The sequence below is a fragment of the Ranitomeya imitator genome, chromosome 5 (assembly GCF_032444005.1).
Source record: "Ranitomeya imitator isolate aRanImi1 chromosome 5, aRanImi1.pri, whole genome shotgun sequence".
NCBI lineage: Eukaryota > Metazoa > Chordata > Amphibia > Anura > Dendrobatidae > Ranitomeya > Ranitomeya imitator.
In genome coordinates this window covers 419,261,239-419,280,502 of record NC_091286.1, presented here as the reverse complement: position 1 = coordinate 419,280,502, position 19,264 = coordinate 419,261,239, and the positions used below count along the sequence as shown (strand labels likewise).

Sequence of the window (19,264 nt, the reverse complement as noted above, 5' to 3'; positions counted from 1 at the left end):
GTACTATTCCGTCAGCTGGCAGAAAGGGGTTAAAGGGAATCTGTCACCTACTTTTTCGTGTATAAGCTTCGGCCACCGCCATTAGGGGCTTATCTACAGCATTCTGTAATGCTGTAGATAAGCCCCCGATGTAACCTGAAAGATAAGAAAAACAAGTTGGATTATACTCACTCAGGGGTGGTCCGGGGTCCGGAACTTTATCTGCCCTGCTGAGGGCAGCGCAAAATACTGCATTGTGTAGGCGCTGGGCTTCTCGGACCTTTCCCGGCGCCTGCACACTGCAGTACTTTACTTGAGTGCAGATAAAGTATTCCTGTGCAGGAGCCGCGACAGGAAGCAAGGAAGAGGACATCATCGTATGAAGATGGGAGGCGCCGGACCGCTACGCCCATCGGACAGGACCGCCCCTGGGTCAGTATAATCTAACTTGTTTTTCTTATCTTTCAGTTTACATCGGCGGCTTATCTACAGCATTACAGATTCCCTTAAAGAAAATTACTATTTTTTTCCAAACATGGCACCAGAGTCCACGCTTGTGTAGCAGCCTCTTCACTTTAACCACTTCCCAACCTTGCCGCAAATGTATATCGCAGCAGGCAGTGCGTTTCTGAAAACTGCTGTGCATGTAATACACAATGATTTTCCTGGCTCAGAAGCAGAGCAGGCAAAATCATCAGCAGGTGTCAGCTGTGTATTGCAGCTTACATTCTGCTGTAACAACAACAATTTTGCTGTGCCTATGGCTGCCATGACCCTAGACCAGTAATGGCCTTGATGCTAGTCCGCTACGGTGGCCTATTAGTCTCCACTATAAGCAGGGTCTAACATGCTCCTTGTCAGTATAATACCCTGCAATGCGTGAGTATTTCAAGATATTAAGCCATGAAACGGTCAGGTTGAAGTCCTGTAGCCCATGGGACTGTGGGGAAAAAAAGAAAAAAGTCCATTAAAGTTTAGAAAATGTAACAAAAAAAATAAATGATATAACAGATTAATGCTTTGTCACTGCAAAAAAAAGTATACAAGATTGGTATGGCCACCGCCCAAAACACCCAGGTCTATAGAGATGAGCAAACCCGAACAGTAAAGTTTGGCGTCCATACTGAACACCTACTGTTTGGGGCTGGACACCGAACACTGAATTCACTAGGAAGTCCATTGCACTGTTTGGGTTTGGCTGCCCGAACACTGGGTGTTTGTTGCGCTGTCATGTGCATGATAACGCGGCAAACACCGCTTCTGATCGGCGGTGAAATCATCCCCACTGGGCATAGAGCCGCGGTTCCCACACTATCAAAAGACACCGTGAGCGCTCAGCTGTGACCAAAGGTATAAAGTTTACCTCCGGTCACTGGTGGCAGCTGTTGTGACTACTGCTCCCATCATCCGATGCCTGCTGCCGCTAATAACAGAGAGCAAGAGCATCTGGTGCCCTGTAAATAAATAATTAAAAAAAAAAAAAAGAAAACCTGCGTGGTTTCCCCTGTATTTTTGTTAACCAGCCAGGCAAAACTCAGAGCTGGGGGATGCAACCCTCAGTTGTCAGCTTCAGCAAGGCTTGTTATCAAGAATAGAGGGGTCCTCACACTGTTTTTTTAATTTAAATAAATAATTTAAAAAAACGGATTGAATCCTCCGCCCATTTTTGACAACCAGCCTTGCTAAAGCTGGTGGGCTGGAATGTCAGGCTGGTAAGAGGCCATGGATATTGCCCCCCCTCCCCCAGGTCTAAATATAGCAGCCCACAGCTGCCCAGAAAAGGCACATCTATTAGATGCCCCAATTCTGGCGCTTTACCCAGCTCTTCCCACTTGCCCTGTAGCTGTGGCTAGTGGGGTTAATATTTGTGGGGTTGATATCACATTTGTATTGGCAGGTGATATCAAGCCCACGGCTTAGTAATAGAGAGGCATCTATAAGTCATCTATCCATTATTAATCCTATAGTTGTATGGTTAATACACAGCCAGAATAAAGTCTTTTATTGGAAATAAAACAAAACACACTTTTACTTTTTAGTTTAAAAATAACACACAGTTATACTCACCAAACACCTATTCTACCCAAGCCATCGTTTTCTGTAATAAAACAAAAATAAAAAAAACCAATATCCCTCACCTCTCCGTTGTTCTGTCCCACGCCGTAATCCATGTCTGGGGATAAACAGTTTTCAACCTGGACGGTGCCAAGATGCGACTGTCCAGGCTGAAAACCGCTGGTGACTGAGTTGCTGTGAGAGCAGCCTCAGTAACCAACGGTGACCTCATCGAGGTTACCTCCGGTCACTGATGTTTTCTCAGCTGGGCTGAACCGCCATGACCTCGATGAGATCCCCGCTAGCACCGTAAGAGCTTTTCACCAAGCTATATGAGAGAGAAATATAAAATCTGGGGCTAACACAAAATCTTGGTGGTAAAACGTTTAATTATTTTTTTCTTCACTGCCCAATGCAATAAAATTCTGTGACACACCTGTGGTGTCAGTGTGATCACTGCACCCTAGATGAATTCATTGACAGGTGTACTTTATAAAAGGGGGTCACTTACGGGGGTTCTGCTGTTCTGGCACTTCAGGGGCCCTCCAATGTGACATGGCACTCTCAAACCAGTCCAGCTAAAGCTGTGCCTCAAAAGTAGTTTTCGACCACATATAGGGTATCGGTGTACTCAGGAGAAATTGCACAACAAATTTTGGGGTCCATTTTCTCTTTTGTGAAAATGCAAAATTTGGGGCTTAAATCATTTTTCTGGGGAAAAATGTGATTTTTCAATGTTATAAACTTCTATGAAGGATCTGGGGGCTTAAAGGTGCTCAGCAAACTTCTAGAAAAGTTCCTCAAGGGGTCTAGTTTCCAAAATGGTGGGGGGTTTCCAGTGTTTAGGCACATCAGAGGCTCTCCAAACGCGACATGGTGTCTGCTAATTATTCCAACAAACTTTGCATTCAAAAAGTCAAATAATGCTGATTCCCTCCCGAGCCCTGCCGTGCGCCCAACCAGTGGTTTTCCCACACATATGGGGTACCGTATGCACAGGAGAAGCTGCACAAATTTTGGGGTCTATTTTCTCCTGTTACCCTTGTGAAAGTAAAACAAAATTGGGTATAAAGGAAAATTTTTGTGAGAAAAAATAAATGTTTATTATTCCATTAATCCCTGTGAAGAACCTGAAGGGTAAATAAACTTTTTGAATGTGGTTTTGAGCACCTTGAGGGGAACAGTTTTTAGAATAGTGTTTCTTTTGAGTATTTTCTGTCATTTAGGCCCCTCAATGTCGCATCAAATGTGAGGTGGTCCCTAAAAAAAAAAAAAATGGTTTTGTTAATTTTGTTGGAAAAATTAAAAATTGTTTGTCAACTTTTAGTCCTTATAACTTCCTAACAAAAATTTTTTAAAAATTGTGCGGTTGTAAAGTTGACATGTGAGAAATGTTATTTATCTATTTTGTGAGACCTAATTCTCTGATTTAAGTTCATAAAAATTGAAAGCTGCAAAATTATTTGTTCACAAATAAACTTAAGTCATATGAAAGAAATTGTACCACTATATCATTAAGTACAATTTGTCACGAGAAAACAGTCTCAGAATCGGTGGAATCCGTTGACGCGTTCCAGAGCTATTACCACATAAAGTGACAATGGTCAGAATTGGAAAAATTGATCTGGTCAAGAAAGTAAAAACGGGCTTCGGAGTGAAAGGTATAAGGCATAACAATTCAAATTTTGAAAAATGTTTCTGTATTATCAACAAATTTCCGATATCCTCATAAACACAAATCATGTCTGCGGTACCTAAATTAACCACTTTGAAACATGAGGCTCTGTAAGAAAGGTGAAAACTGGCTTTGTTGGTAAGGGGTGAATCTCATGTAGGCACTATATTTATTCATTTTCCGAAAAATGCATTGTGTTCTTCCATTTTTCTTCTATTCCAACTAGGCAGAATCCAGAAGGCACTTGGTCCTGAGTCTGAGAGTCCACGGTCTGATCAGTGATATCTGTGTATAATGAAAATAAAAGCTCTTTGGACAGACAAAGCTTTTCTGCTATCTGGCAAAGAAATTCTTCTGCCTAGTGTTTCACTTTCCCAAAGCAACTCTTTACCTGTCCCTATGGCCTTAGCTATAAATTAACCATTAGAGGCATGGTTGCTTGTGATGGTGCATGTGCTGAAGATTTGTCTCACAGTTTCAAGTGGTTCTTTTACCCAGTTGGCCCAATTTTGTAATAATTTAGAAGGAAGATGTGGAATTTGGGAGTTTATAGTGTGTGATGATTGGTGGCATGTCCGCTCTAGTGCCATGCAGCTTGTTGGGAGCACAGAGACAATCATACAGCACTTGGCCTAAAATGCACCTTACTCACATGTCCTTAGTGGATGTTTTAGATAAAGCATATTATATTATTATTATTTATTGTTATAGCGCCATTTATTCCATGGCGCTTTACATGTAAGGAGGGGTATACATAATAAAAACAAGTACAATAATCTTAAACAATACAAGTCATAACTGGTACAGGAGGAGAGAGGACCCTGCCCGTGAAGGCTCACAATCTACAAGGGATGGGTGAGCATACAGTAGGCGAGGGTAGAGCTGGTCATGCAGCGGTTTGGTCGATCGGTGGTTACTGCAGGTTATAGGCTTGTTGGAAGAGGTGGGTCTTCAGGCTCTCTTTGAAGGTTTCGAAGGTAGGCGAGAGTCTGGTGTTGTGGTAGAGGGTTCCAGAGTAGGGGTGATATGCGAGAGAAATCTTGTATACGATTGTGGGTAGAGGAGATAAGATGGGAGTAGAGAAGGAGGTCTTGTGAGGATCGGAGGTTTCGTGTAGGTAAGAACCAGGAGACGAGGTCACAGATGTGTGGGGGAGACAGGTTGTGGATGGCTTTGTACGTCATGGTTAGGGTTTTGTACTGGAGTCTCTGGGCAATGGGGAGCCAGTGAAGGGATTGACAGAGGGGAGAAGCTGGGGAATAGCGGGGGGACAGGTGGATTAGTCGTATAAACATAAGGATGAATGATCTCAGGGAGATCAAAACATCCAACACCGCGGAGACACCATCACGTGTTTCTCAACGCCGTGATCAAGAACACTGCCCCCATCCCTTATGGGAAATATGCAAATGCATGTAAAAAAGCCGCGGAGACACCATCACGTGTTTCTCAACACAAGCAATAAATAGCCAGGTCTTTCACCAGGAAGGAACAACCACGGGAAGGGCAGCATCCAAAAGGAAAACCACCTATGCCAAAACATGGTATCCATCCACAGACAGCTGTTTCGGGGTAGTTGCCCCTCATCAGTGTGGAGTAGGAAACTGGCTATTAGGAGCTGTGCCTAGTAAAAGGACTATAAACATAAGGATGAATGATCTCGGGGAGATCAAAACATCCAACACCGCGGAGACACCATCACGTGTTTCTCAACGCAGTGATCCAGAACAGTGGATGGATACCATGTTTTGGCATAGGTGGTTTTCCTTTTTGGATGCTGCCCTTCCCGTGGTTGTTGAGAAACACGTGATAGTGTCTCCGTGGCTTTTCTACATGCAGGTGGATTAGTCGGACAGCAGAGTTTAGAATAGATTGGAGGGGTGCAAGAGTGTTCGAGGGGAGGCCACAGAGCAGGAGGTTGCAGTAGTCAAGGCGAGAGATGATGAGGGCATGGACTAGGGTTTTTGCAGATTCTTGGTTGAGGAATGAACGGATTTGTGAAATATTTTTGAGTTGAAGTGGGCAGGAAGTGGAAAGGGCTTGGATATGTGGTTTGAAGGAGAGATCAGCGTCAAGGATTACCCCGAGGCAGCAACCTTGTGGGACTGGGGAGAGTGGGCAGCCATTTACTGTAATGGAAAGGTTCGTTGGGGGGTTCACGTGAGATGGGGGAAAGATGATGAATTCTGTTTTGTCCATGTTAAGTTTCAGAAATATAGCGGAGAAGAAGGATGAAATAGTGGACAGACATTGAGGGATTACTGGTTAGTAGGTGATATCTGGTCCAGAGATGTAGACCTGTGTGTCATCAGCATAGAGATGATAGTGAAAGCCATGAGATTCTATGAGCTGTCCCAGGCCAAAGGTGTAAATGGAGAAGAGCAGAGGCCCTAGGACTGAACCTTGTGGGACTCCGACAGATAGGGGGCGAGGTGAGGAGGTGATGTGTGAGTGGGAGACGCTGAATGTCCGGTCTGTTAGGTATGATGAGATCCAGGATAGGGCCAAGTCTGTGATGCCAAGGGATGAGACGGTCTGTAGTAATAGGGAATGGTCCACTGTGTCAAAGGCAGCCGACAGGTCCAGGAGGAGGAGGACAGAGTAGTGTTGCTTGCTCTTGGCGGTTAAGAGGTCATTGGTGACCTTAGTTAGGGCAGTTTCAGTGGAGTGGTGTGACCGGAAGCCAGATTGTAAGCGGTGGAAGAGGGAGCAAGAAGAGAGATGGGGAGGACAGTTCAAGGTAGACGTGTTGTTCCAGTAGCTTGGAGGCATAGGGGAGAAGTGATATAGGGCGATAGCTAGATACAGAGGATGGGTCAAGAAAGGGCTTTTTGAGGATAGGTGTGATGGAGGCATGTTTAAAGCTTGAGGGGAAAACACCAGTTGTTAGTGATAGGTTGAAGAGATGGGTTAGGGTTGGGATGAAGACTGGTTAGGTTTGGGATGAAGTGGGATGCGATCGGGTCAAGTGCACAGGTGGTGAGATGTGATCTTGAGAGTAGAGTGGAGAGTCGATCTTCTGTAATGGTGAAGTTGGTTTTAGAGGTGGAGGGCTGGGAAGTCGGGAGGAAGGGCTCTGGGGGTTGTTGACCAAAACTGTCTCTGATGTTATCAATCTTCTGCTTGAAAAATGAGGCAAAGTCTTCAGCTAAGATGAGTGGGGAGGGAGGGGGTGCTGGGGGACGGAGGAGAGAATTGAAGGTGTTGAATAACTGTTTAGGGTTGTGAGACAGGGAGGATATGAGAGATGAGAAGTAGGTTTGTTTAGCTGTGGCGAGTGTGGTCTTGAAAGTAGTGAGGGACTGTTTGAAAGTGATGAAGTGCTCGTTGGAGTGGGATCTTTTCCATCTGTGCTCAGCAGCCCTGGAAGTTCTTTGGTCAGGCTCGTGTGCCAGGGCTGTCTGTTGATTTGCGAGCTTTGGTATGTGTAAGTGGGGCAGCAGATTCCAAAGCTACAGCTATTGTGGTGTTATATAGAGCGGCAGCATTGTGTATGGAACTTATATCTGTGTGAGAGAGGAGGGATTCAGAGAATGAGTGTAGGTCAGGTGCAAAAGCTTGTTGCAGACAGAGCGAGCGTTCCATAGAGCTCCTGTTAGTGGGACTGGGGAAGCGGGGGCTGGGTGAATGGGTATAAGGTTAGAGAGGTTACGGACGGTTGTGATAGAGCGTGGATGGGAGGTAGAGATAACTGGGAATGTGGTGAGGACGACCAGGATTTGGAGAGATATCACCAGCAGTGAGAAAGAGCAGAGAAAGTGTTAGCAGGTGGGAGCAGGAGAGGGCATGAGGGCGCTGTCTGTGTTTGGAGACAGAGGATTGTATGTTAAGGAACAGTTTTGAGGAGGAGGTGAGGTGGATGGGGAGGATTGAGGAAGAGATGAACAGTTTCTTACTTGGTGTAGGGATCAGGGGAGTTAGCAGAAAGTGAAGGATTATAGGGGTGAAAGTGAAAACAAACAGAAACATTGTTTACAGTGACTGGCCAGTTACCTTCAGTTCCCTTCTGGTTCAATTCTGGTTTTAATTCTACATAATCATCACACTTCTAGAACACACTTATAGGAGTCACACTGCAGACTGAAGTTATATGTTATATACAGTCATGGCCAAAAGTATTGACACCCCTGCAATTCTGTCAGATAATACTCAGTTTCTTCCTGAAAATGATTGCAAACACAAATTCTTTGGTATTATTATCTTCATGTAATTTGTCTTAAATGAAAAAACACAAAAGAGAATGAAGCAAAAAGCAAAACATTGATCATTTCACACAAAACTCCAAAAATGGGCCAGACAAAAGTATTGGCACCCTCAGCTTAATACTTGGTTGCACAACCTTTAGCCAAAATAACTGCGACCAACCACTTCCGGTAACCATCAATAAGTTTCCTACAATGCTCTGCTGGAATTTTAGACCATTCTTATTTGACAAACTGCTCCAGATCCCTGATATTTGAAGGGTGCCTTCTCCAAACTGCCATTTTTAGATCTCTCCACTGGTGTTCTATGGGATTCAGGTCTGGCCACCTTAGAAGTCTCCAATGCTTTCTCTCAAACCATTTTCTAGTGCTTTTTGAAGTGTGTTTTGGGTCATTGTCCTGCTGGAAGACCCATGACCTCTGAGGGAGACCCAGCTTTCTCACACTGGGCCCTACATTATGCTGCAAATTTTGTTGGTAGTCTTCAGACTTCATAATGCCATGCACACGGTCAAGCAGTCCAGTGCCAGAGGCAGCAAAGCAACCCCAAAACAACAGGGAACCTCCACCATGTTTGACTGTAGGGACCGTGTTCTTTTCTTTGAATGCCTTTTTTTTCTCCTGTAAACTCTATGTTGATGCCTTTACCCAAAAAGCTCTGCTTTTGTCTCATCTGACCAGAGAACATTCTTCCAAAACATTTTAGGCTTATTCAGGTAAGTTTTGGCAAACTCCAGCCTGGCTTTTTTACCGTATATACTCGAGTATAAGCCAACCCGAGTATAAGCCGACCCCCCTAATTTTGCCACAAAAAACTGGGAAAACTTATTGACTCGAGTATAAGCCTAGGGTGGAAATGTAGCATTTACCGGTGAATTTCAAAAATAAAAATAGATCATTATTTCCCCATAGCTGTGCCATATAGTGCTCTGCACCGTTCATATTGCCCCATAGATGCTGCACAGATGCCCCATATAGTGCTGTGTGCCATTCATACTGCCCCATAGATGCTGCACAGATGTTCCATATAGTGCTGTGTGCCGTTCATACTGCCCCCATAGATGCTGCACAGATGCCCCATATAGTGCTGTGTGCCGTTCATACTGCCCCCATATAGTGCTGTGTGCCGTTCATACTGCCCCCATAGATGCTGCACAGATGCCTCATATAGTGCTGTGTGCCGTTCATACTGCCCCCATATAGTGCTGTGTGCCGTTCATACTGCCCCCATATAGTGCTGTGTGCCGTTCATACTGCCCCCATATAGTGCTGTGTGCCGTTCATACTGCCCCCATATAGTGCTGTGTGCCGTTCATACTGCCCCCATATAGTGCTGTGTGCCGTTCATACTGCCCCCATATAGTGCTGTGTGCCGTTCATACTGCCCCCATATAGTGCTGTGTGCCGTTCATACTGCCCCCATATAGTGCTGTGTGCCGTTCATACTGCCCCCATAGATGCTGCACATAAATCTGTGCTGCTGCTGCTGCAATAAAAAAAAAAAACCACATACCTCCCTTGATTGCAGCTCCCAGCGTCCGGTCCCGGCGCCTCCATCTTCCCGGCGTCTCTGCTCTGACTGATCAGGCAGAGGGCACCGCGCACACTATATGCGTCATCGCGCCCTCTGCCTGAACAGTCAGAGCGCAGACGCCGGGAAGATGGAGGCGCCGGGAAGATGGAGCGACGCCCGGCGGCTGGAACGCGGACAGGTGAATATAACATACTTACCTAGTCCCAGCGATCCTCGCGCTGTCCCTGCCTTCCTCCCCGTCTTCTGTGCTGCAGCATCTTCCTGTCAGCGGTCACCGGCACCGCTGATTAGAGAAATGAATAGGCGGCTCCGCCCCTATGGGAGGTGGAGCCGCTTATTCATATCTCTAATGAGCGGTCCCACGTGACCGCTGAAGAGGGGAAGACGCTGCAGCACAGAAGACGGGGAGGAAGGCAGGGACAGCGCGAGGATCGCTGGGACTAGGTAAGTATACCTCAGCGCCCTCTCCCCCTCACCCGCCGACCCCACCACTACCGTGACTCGAGTATAAGCCGAGGGGGGCACTTTCAGCCCAAAAATTTGGGCTGAAAATCTCGGCTTATACTCGAGTATATACGGTATGTCTCGGGGTAAGAAGTGGGGTCTTCCTGGTTCTCCTACCATACAGTCCCTTTTCATTCAGATGCCGACGGATAGTACGGGTTGACACTGTTGTACCCTCGGACTGCAGGGCAGCTTGAACTTGTTTGGATGTTAGTAGAGGTTCTTTATTCAACATCCTCACAATCTTGCGTTGAAATCTCTTGTTAATTTTTTTTTTCCGTCCACATCTAGGGAGGTTAGCCACAGTGCCATGGGCTTTAAACTTCTTGATGACTCTGCGCACGGTAGAGACAGGAGCATTCAGGTCTTTGGAGATGGACTTGTAGCCTTGAGATTGCTCATGCTTCCTCACAATTTGGTTTCTCAAGTCCTCAGACAGTTCTTTGGTCTTCTTTCTTTTCTCCATGCTCAGTGTGGTACACACAAGGACACAGGACAGAGGTTGAGTCAACTTTAATCCATGTAAACTGGCTGCAAGTGTGATTTAGTTATTGCCAACACCTGTTAGGTGCCACAGGTAAGTTACAGGTGCTGTTAATTACACAAATTAGAGAAGCATCACATGATTTTTCGAACAGTGTCAATACTTTTGTCCACCCACTTTTTATGTTTGGTGTGAAATTATATCCAATTTGACTTTAGGACAATTTTTTTTGTGTTTTTTTTCATTTCAGACAAATTAAATGAAGATAATAATAACAAAGAATTTGTGTTTGCAATCATTTTCAGGAAGAAACTGAGTATTATCTGACAGAATTGCAGTGGTGTCAATACTTTTGGCCATGACTGTATTATATGAAGATATTCAGACTTGAGTACTATTTGTGACATTTTCTGTTCTGTCTTTTGCAATCATCAGTCTTGGAAAGAAGCAAACCCCTCTGTGTCCTCCCCACTGACCCTGCCAACAAAAATGTGGCACACATAACTGAATCCATGATTTCCCTTTTTAGTATCATTATTGCCTTTCTGTTTTTGCCTTGACTTTGTGGTGCCACCATACAGCAGTTTACATTGCTGTAATGTACCATGTTCCCATTTACTGTCCAAAAGTAAATTTTAGTAAGTCTGCGACAAATATTACAATTTGAGATTCTTCAGTGGTTGATACCTTTTTTAATGTCTAACTGAAAATATTGTAATAAATTAGAAAGTTTTCCAGACTGAGCACGTGATAAGCAAAATCTGTAGTTGCAGAGCTCTTCATTAGGATACTGGGAAATGTATAATAATAATAATAATAATAATAATAGCCTTTAGTGCAGTGATTTTAGAAATGTTCTCTGTTTCCTGGTCTGCATCTCCTGGCAGGCTCCCTGTGCTCAGCATCCCCATTCTCACCCTCCATGAGATGCATGGCTGTGGGGGTGGTGCTGCCCAGCAGATGTGCTCTGGGTGCTTGCTCCTGGTTGGGAGGCTTTGCTCACCCTTCACTAATCTGCAGTGAGAGGTGGAGACAGAAAGGAGCTGCTGGCACTGACAGGAAGGGAGGGTGAATGCTGTACCCAGCAGTGGGGGGATGGACGATGCAGGGCAGGACTGCGACAGTCTCTTGCATGGCTAGGTGCAGCAGTTATGTAGCTGGACCTCCTGTGGGCAGGGTACAGACTGGGCTGACATGCCAGCATCCATTGCTGCACTTTCTCTGTCATTTCCTGGTGTCAGCAGCATTGAGGACACATGTCAGTATTGTCAGCTGCACCCCCTGCCTGCACTGCACAGGGTTGCTCCTGCTTAGGATATGTCATTGAAGTAGGAGGCTGCACACAGTAATCCTGGTTCTCAGCGTCCTTGAGAGGAGAAGCCTTGTAGAAATGGCCAGGATCCAGCTTGGCGCATCTGTGTGACCATGCAGCCAGTGTGCAGCTGCCACCCTGCGCTCTCTGTGCTGCGGACAGTCACACACTGGCTGCACGTCGCTGTCAGTCCATTGAGATGATTTCCACATGACCGCAGAAAGTATGAACACCCGCCATGGGATTGTGGGACCTCTACCTGATCATCGGTGACTTCCACATGAGCCTCTGATTGGTGTACCTTGAGAAGATGGGGGAGAAGGCAGACTATCAGAGACTCCCTAGCAAGGAGATCCAAGAGGAGAATGAGGTAACATGGTGAAATAATGGGGGCTACGCTCTTCTTCACATTGATCCATCATTGGGTGACAGTATCAGTGCTGACAACCAGAGAACCATACCTTTTTTAAGTTTTGACAGCAATGCACCTGTATTATTTGGGAAGGATTTTTTTTTATAATTAATTCATTAATTTTATATATAGTGTAGCGGGGGTCTAAACTGCGTATACCACCTAGTCCTCATCTCTGCTATGCACTGGATATTTGACTCTGTTTTTCCTTCATTCTGGGTCTGGGGTGCTCCTTACTAGCCCCCCAGTTTACCATGCTCTCCCATCATGCTTCTTAAGCTGACTTTAGAATTTCTCCCTAGTTGCCCTGTGGTTTCTATAGCAACTCTTCAATCGCTGTTTGTTGGTTGGTTGATGTTTTTTGCAGTGACAGCCAACTGGAGACCAGTATAAATTGTATCCGCATGGTGGGAATGCATTTTGCTTAACTCTTTGTTGGCAAAAAAAAGTCTCTTGCTGCATACTTGATGTAGCTTTTTGTTTATGAGGTGATTGCAGGCACTTTATTTTCAGTGTCAAATCAAAATCGGTTTTCATCAGCTAAAAAGGCATCAGTGAAGTTCTCATGTGTGTCTGCCATCTGTCCTAGGTACCCTTCTGTTATATCATACATGCAATCCTGGTATATCCCAGGTAGGATGTGTTAAGTGTACGCTGATAGTATCTCTTATCTGGAGATATTGTGGACACTATGACCTCATTGCTCACTGTTCCCAGCTTTATTTTTCCCCATTTCTTTTAAGAAGGACATCAAACACTACAGAAACGCCAGGCATAGTATCGTGTAATACGTGCCACTTTCTGGGGAGATTTGGTGATATGCTACTGACTGGTCAGTATTGTAAGATAAATACAATCAATGATTGGATATGCCTTTATTGATTTCAGATAAGTTTTATGATCTGACAAAGCTGACTGTACAGTGAAGGCTTCATCTCCCTCTTGTTAATGCTTCACAGAAGGTGGTCTAAACGTCCCCGTCATGTGGTAAGGACAGGTCTACAGGCCGCCGCAGTTCACCTCCGATATGGCATGTATGTCCGCTATGTGCACATTGTGTCCTATATACTAACTGAATTCAACCGTTATTGATATAAGTGCAGAGAATTCCATGCCAGGATATTCACCTTCTCTTACTACAGACATGAGCTCTTGTAGTTGTTTTCTGTGATTGGCTCAATCGTCGTTGGGTGCAAAGTTATCAAGCCTTTGGTCTTCAAGACAAATGGCTTTCTGAGCTACACAACATGATATGGTGACGTATGTACTGTTTAGCAATGTAAAGCCAAGCACACGTAGACATTTGTTTGGAGCTCCCCTGCAATCCAGTAGATTTTGGGGCTAATATTAGAGGGAATGTATTCATAGTACTGATATCAGAATATAAAAATTATCAGTGCTTGTGGCTGCACAGAACATGTTATTTATTTTGGTATGGGGTCACCTGATACTGCTCAGCTTTGGTGAATCTTTGCTATGTGATGTAGTGGTGATCTTTGGTAGCCACAGAAGCAGCTCTTGTTCTCTTCCCCAGTGGTCAGTGTTAGCATTCCCTTTAAGGTACCTTCACACTGAACAACTTAACAACGATAACGATAGCGATCCGTGACGTTGCAGCGTCCTGGATAGCGATATCGTTGTGTTTGACATGCAGCAGCGATCAGGATCCTGCTGTGAGATCGCTGGTCGGAGCTAGAAGTCCAGAACTTTATTTCGTCGCTGGATCACCCGCTGACATCGCTGAATCGGCGTGTGTGACGCCGATTCAGCTTTGTCTTCATTGGTAACCAGGGTAAACATCGGGTTACTAAGCGCAGGGCCGTGCTTAGTAACCCGATATTTACCCTGGTTACCATTGTAAAAGTTTAAAAAAAAACAAACACTACATACTTACATTCCGGTGTCTGTCCCCCGGCCTCAGCTTCCCTGCATTGTGTCAGCGCCGGCCATAAAGCAGAGCACAGCGGTGACGTCACCGCTCTGCTCTGCTTTACGGCCGGCCCCCCTCCCCCCACCCCCCCACACACACACACACTTTCCAAACCCCCAGAAGTGTTGGCAACCCATAACATATCTCCTCAGCTGCCCACAGAAGACCTCTCCAGTCCCCTACTAGTCACATCAGCCTCACTTTCCCGTGCCAAAGCCTCCTCTGTCTAAGATTTGGTTAGACGAATGATACAAATCTCAACTCAAGAGTTGAATCAATATCTATATCAATTCAATGTCTAAACATGTTCCACTTTTCACAGGGAGTTTGCATGGGGAGACTTATCAAAGAATCAGACCAATCTTGAGCCTGAGATTTTAGGCCCCCAAATATATCTGCTTTTTCTACCTGTGAGCTCTGTTATTGCTTCTGACAACACAGTTCGGTGACCGAATCCAGCGACATAATTTTGCTGCATTCGGTGATTTATCTGCCCTCTGAATGGGTGAGGAGCACAATCTTTAGTCACTGGTGTATGGTGAATTTGTAATAGCGCGCACATACTGTAGCTTACATGGCAGTTTAATGCCTGTATGATCAGCCACCGTTCTATCTCCGGAGTCCCATATACGCATGGTTTCTGTAGGGATAGGGCTACTGACAGATTTCCTTTCCTGGGAGGGTTTGCGGTCTTATGGGCTTCGTAAATAGAAATGTTATCATATTTGTTCGACATGTTGACATCTTGGCTCCATGCTACTTACATGTAAAACCAATAATGAGACTAAAAATGCCATGGACATGAGAAATATTTATGTGCAGATTATTGGCAGATCCAACTCATCTTTGTAGGATCTGCTGATAATAATACATGAATGACCACCTCTGATGTAAGATGGTCAGCAGTCATTAACCTTAGATAACTGTCAGCCACATGTGTATGTGTTCTCAATGGAGAGAAAAGGTATTGGGCAGCTAAAAGACTGTCTTATTATATATAGTTAGTGAAGACACAGAATCTGGCATGTTATACCTATTGGACACCATTCGTCTCCTCTCTGGGCAGCTAAAGCTAGGTTCAGACTACGGTTTGGAGTCCGGAGCACGTGAAGGAAGCAGACATGTCTCCAGAAAGACACATCTGTTGCCAGATGGACCCCACTGAATATAACGGGAGCTATTTGGAATCCGTTAGTATGTTAATTCTGTTATCTAAAAATATCAAGCAGTTAAAATACTGAAGCCTCTAACACACATGGCAACCTGGATAAACCTATTCTCTTAGTATCATGTAGCTTAAAGGTACTTGTATGCAACAACTGATAATAATGCTTTGTGTCTGTACGTAAAAGAGAACATTTATTTTATCCCCTTTCATTCATATTTTATACCTGTGTACAAATACTAGGACAATATTATGAAACAGGAGGTTACAGAGCAGACAACTGATTGGAAACTCGTTTCTTCTCGGTGCTCTGGCATACTGACTGTATAAATCAGTATTCATAATCTTAAAAATGGTTTATGAAAATGGTTTATTAAATGAACTTTTTTCTCAAATTTTATAGACGCATGCATAAAAAATGATGAGTGATTTCCATGGGACTGGGTGTGGTGGCAGGAAAAAGAGAATTACATCATGTTTTAAAAAAAGAAAATGTGTCATGAGTGAGCAGGTTTCTTCACAACAAGACGTTTTATTTTCTGTAACCATTTAAAGGGAACTTGTCATTAGATTAATGCTGCTTGAACCAAGGACAGCATTACTAAGCATGGCTGCACAAGCTTGAAAGGCTGGCCATGGACTATAGGGAAGGGTGTGACTAGTCTGATGACGTCTGAGGCTTTCTTTACCCTGCCAGGTCTGGTTGATTGACATGTTTCTCCCGTCTGTGTATATAGCAAGAGATCTGCCAATTTAACTGGAGTGGAGAGAAGCCGGGGACTTCATTGGACTAGTCAGGTGTTTCCCTCGACCGGCTTTCCGAATTATGCACATGAGTAAAGCTTTTACGCTAGAACTCTGGCTTAAAATGCTTTGAAAATCACATAATTTTGACACAACTGCTGGCTAAAACTTGACGGCTTTTGTCGTTTACATTTTCACCCAGTTCAGACATGGATGGAGGTGTGACGACTGCCAGTTGTCAGATTCATAATGAGCGGCAGCGTTCGCTACCCCACACTTACTCCAGCAGGGTCTGAAGTAGAATGTGTGGCCCGGTGAGCACAGACACACACGCCATTCATCCGACATTCACAGGATCAGGAGTGTCTGACTCCAGCACATCCCTGTGGGCAAGGCTGGTCTTCATGATTTCACCTCTGTTTTCTTTGCAACCTGCAGGGGCTATGTGTAAAACAAACATGGCTACAATTGTACAGTCTGGCTCTGATTCATGCTGCCATTGTTCGGGGCAGCATGAATCGCCTGACAGGTTCCCTTTAACTTTATGATAAGTGTGTTTAGTAAACAAGGTCATGTGGAAACTATGATAAATCTACATCATCGTGCCCTATAGTAAGTCAGTGGGATCCATCAGATGGCAGTGGTGTGCATTGTCTGATCTTGCACAGTATCAAAGCTTCTGTTAAGATAGTGTCGCATAGACTGATCCTAAGGCAGGTTAAAGGGAACCTGTCACCCCCAAAATCGATGGTGAGGTAAGCTCACCGTCATCAGGAGCTTATCTACAGCATTCTGGAATTCTGTAGATAAGCCCCCGATGTAACCTGAAAGAGGAGAAAAAGAGGTTAGATTATTCTCACCCAGGGGCGGTCCCGCTGCGGTCTGGTCTGATGGGCGTCGCGGTCCGGTCCGGCGCCTCCCATCTTCATTCCATGACGTCCTCTTTTTGCTCCTGCTCCGGCGCAGGCATACTGATTTGCCCTGTTGAGGGCAGAGCAAATCCGGCGCCTGCGCACTGCAGTACTTTGCTCTGCCCTCAACAGGGCAGACAAAGTACGCCTGCGCCGTGGCGTGAAGACCAGAAGAGGACGTCATAGAATGAAGATAGGAGGCGCCGTAGCGGACCTGAGACACCCATCGGAGCAGGACCGCCCCTGGGTGAGTATAATCTACCGTAACTTGTTTTTCTTATCTTTCAGGTTACATCGGGGGCTTATCTACAGCATTACAGAATGCTGTGGATAAGCCCCTGATGACTGTGAGCTTACCTCACCATCGATTTTGGGGGTGACAGGTTCCCTTTAATTGTGACAGACTAATAAGCTACTCATTAATATTCTCTATGCAGATTTGAACAGAAGGCATGGATTTTGGTGTTTAGATCACAGGGATATAAATTAGTTTAGTCACTCAAAGGGGATGTATTTCAATAAACCTATTGTTTAACATCTTGGTGTCCAACAATGTCTTTTTACTGACCTGAGATATAAGACAATAGCATGTTCTGATGGGTGAAAATCCAGCAGCTGTCCCTGTACACTACAACTGACACCCTTCCACATCAGCCAAAATCAGTGTTGGCACTGACCAAGGCAGTTTAACCTCTTATATGCTGCTGTACATAGTTACTACAGCATCTAGATGGTACAGTGTGTGAAGACTCTCTCTTTAACCCCGTTGGCACCATGAGATCACGATTGTGTGGTATTGATGGGTGCCATGGAGACTCTAGTGGCCTGTTCAGATATTAGTAATATTTAGGTGGTAAAAATACAATTTTTCATTTCACTTTGCATTAATTTCTGAAAAGCACCTGAAGGGTTAATAAACTACCTGACAGTGCTTTTGAATATGTTGAGAGGTGCGGTTTTTAAAATGGTATCAATTTTGGGGGATTTCCAGTATAAGTCCCACAAAGTAACTTCAAAACTGAATAGGTCTCTTAAGTAATATAGTTTGTAAATTTCCTTGAAAAAAAAAAAGAAAATTGCTGCTACATTTATAAACTGTGTAATATCCCAACAAAATGAAGAACATTTTAGAAATGGTGCTGATGTTAAGCAGACATGAGGCAAATGCTATTTATTAACTTTTTAGTGTTTTTATGACTATCTGGATTTAAGGGATAATCATTCAAATGGAATGGAAAACTGCAATTTTTTTTTAATATTTTTGTCAAATTTCTGATATTTTTATAAATGCAAAACATATAGACCTAAATTTACCATTAACGTAAAGTACAATGTGTCATAAAATAACAATATCAGAATCGCCAAGATATGTTGAAACATGCCAGAGTTATTCCCACATAAAATACATTTCAGATTTCAGAACATTTGGCCTGGTCACTTAGGGGTTGATTACAAAAGCAAGGTTATTGTGTCTGAAAAGATGGACTCCATCAGAAAAAAAATGACACAGTCCAATTGAACTCCATTTGTGTCTTAGCAGGCTATGACCGACCATGTCCAGAGCTCTGTCTGTTTTTTTTTTTAAGGGCTCTTTTCCGTTTGCGAGAAACACGTCCATGTCTCGCATGTGAAAACCAAGCTGTTGCGCCGGCACTCCAGAGCGGAGCGTGCGGCCGCATAGCAACACAAGGAGCCGCACGCTCCGCTCCCAAGTGCTGGCGCCAGAGCTTGGTTTTCACATGCGAGACACAGACGTATTTGTCGCAAATGGAAAAGAGGCCTAACATAAACACTGTGTGATCAGGACCGTAAAAATGTTTGTAGGCAAAAACTTTTCAGTTGTTAGGTTTGTGTTTAATGGTCACAATGGTTACAACTAATTAACAAGGTGAGCCAAAAATTGGCTTCCATAAACTTATGTAGCCTGTGCTGAGCTGCAGTACCTGACACAGGACCAGCGCACCTCGGGGAACAGGGTTCGGTGAGAAATTGTATTTATTTTTTAATTCTCCTGAAGCATCTGCCACTTGAAAAACAGATGTTTTCTGAGCCGTGAAAAGAGAGGTACTGTGAACATACCCTTCCACCACACTCTGTATCAGCACTTAGGAGCCATGAGTGTGTCACCTAAGTCCATTGCTTTCTGTCCTGCTGCTCATGTACATACATATGCTTCCTGTTGTGCATCTTTCACCTTTCCCTTCTGCATTGAAGTGTGCACTGAATGTAAAGCAGCTAGTGCTGCATCACTTCCCCCACAAATTATTTAACTCTTTCTTTTTGGAGTCTTTGAGACTGCACATGTCTGTCCTGATAGATTAGTTGCTGCACTGCTTGGAGCCTTCTCAGCTTTTTTT

At 44.5% G+C, this 19,264-nt stretch overlaps 1 protein-coding gene across 3 annotated transcripts in view; it reads left to right on the top strand.

Moving 5' to 3' along the window:
* Nucleotides 1-19,264, top strand: part of TNK2 (tyrosine kinase non receptor 2) — a 348,026-nt gene that overhangs the window by 189,445 nt on the left and 139,317 nt on the right. Inside the window, exon 1 of one of the 3 annotated variants that reach the window (XM_069727061.1) lies at nt 11,547-12,115. The exons of the other annotated variants lie outside the window; for them this stretch is intronic. Coding sequence (XP_069583162.1) covers nt 12,056-12,115 — 60 coding nt within the window. The 5' untranslated portion in view covers nt 11,547-12,055. Of the gene's footprint in view, nt 1-11,546; nt 12,116-19,264 lie in introns of those variants that run through there. 3 annotated transcript variants of the gene reach the window in all.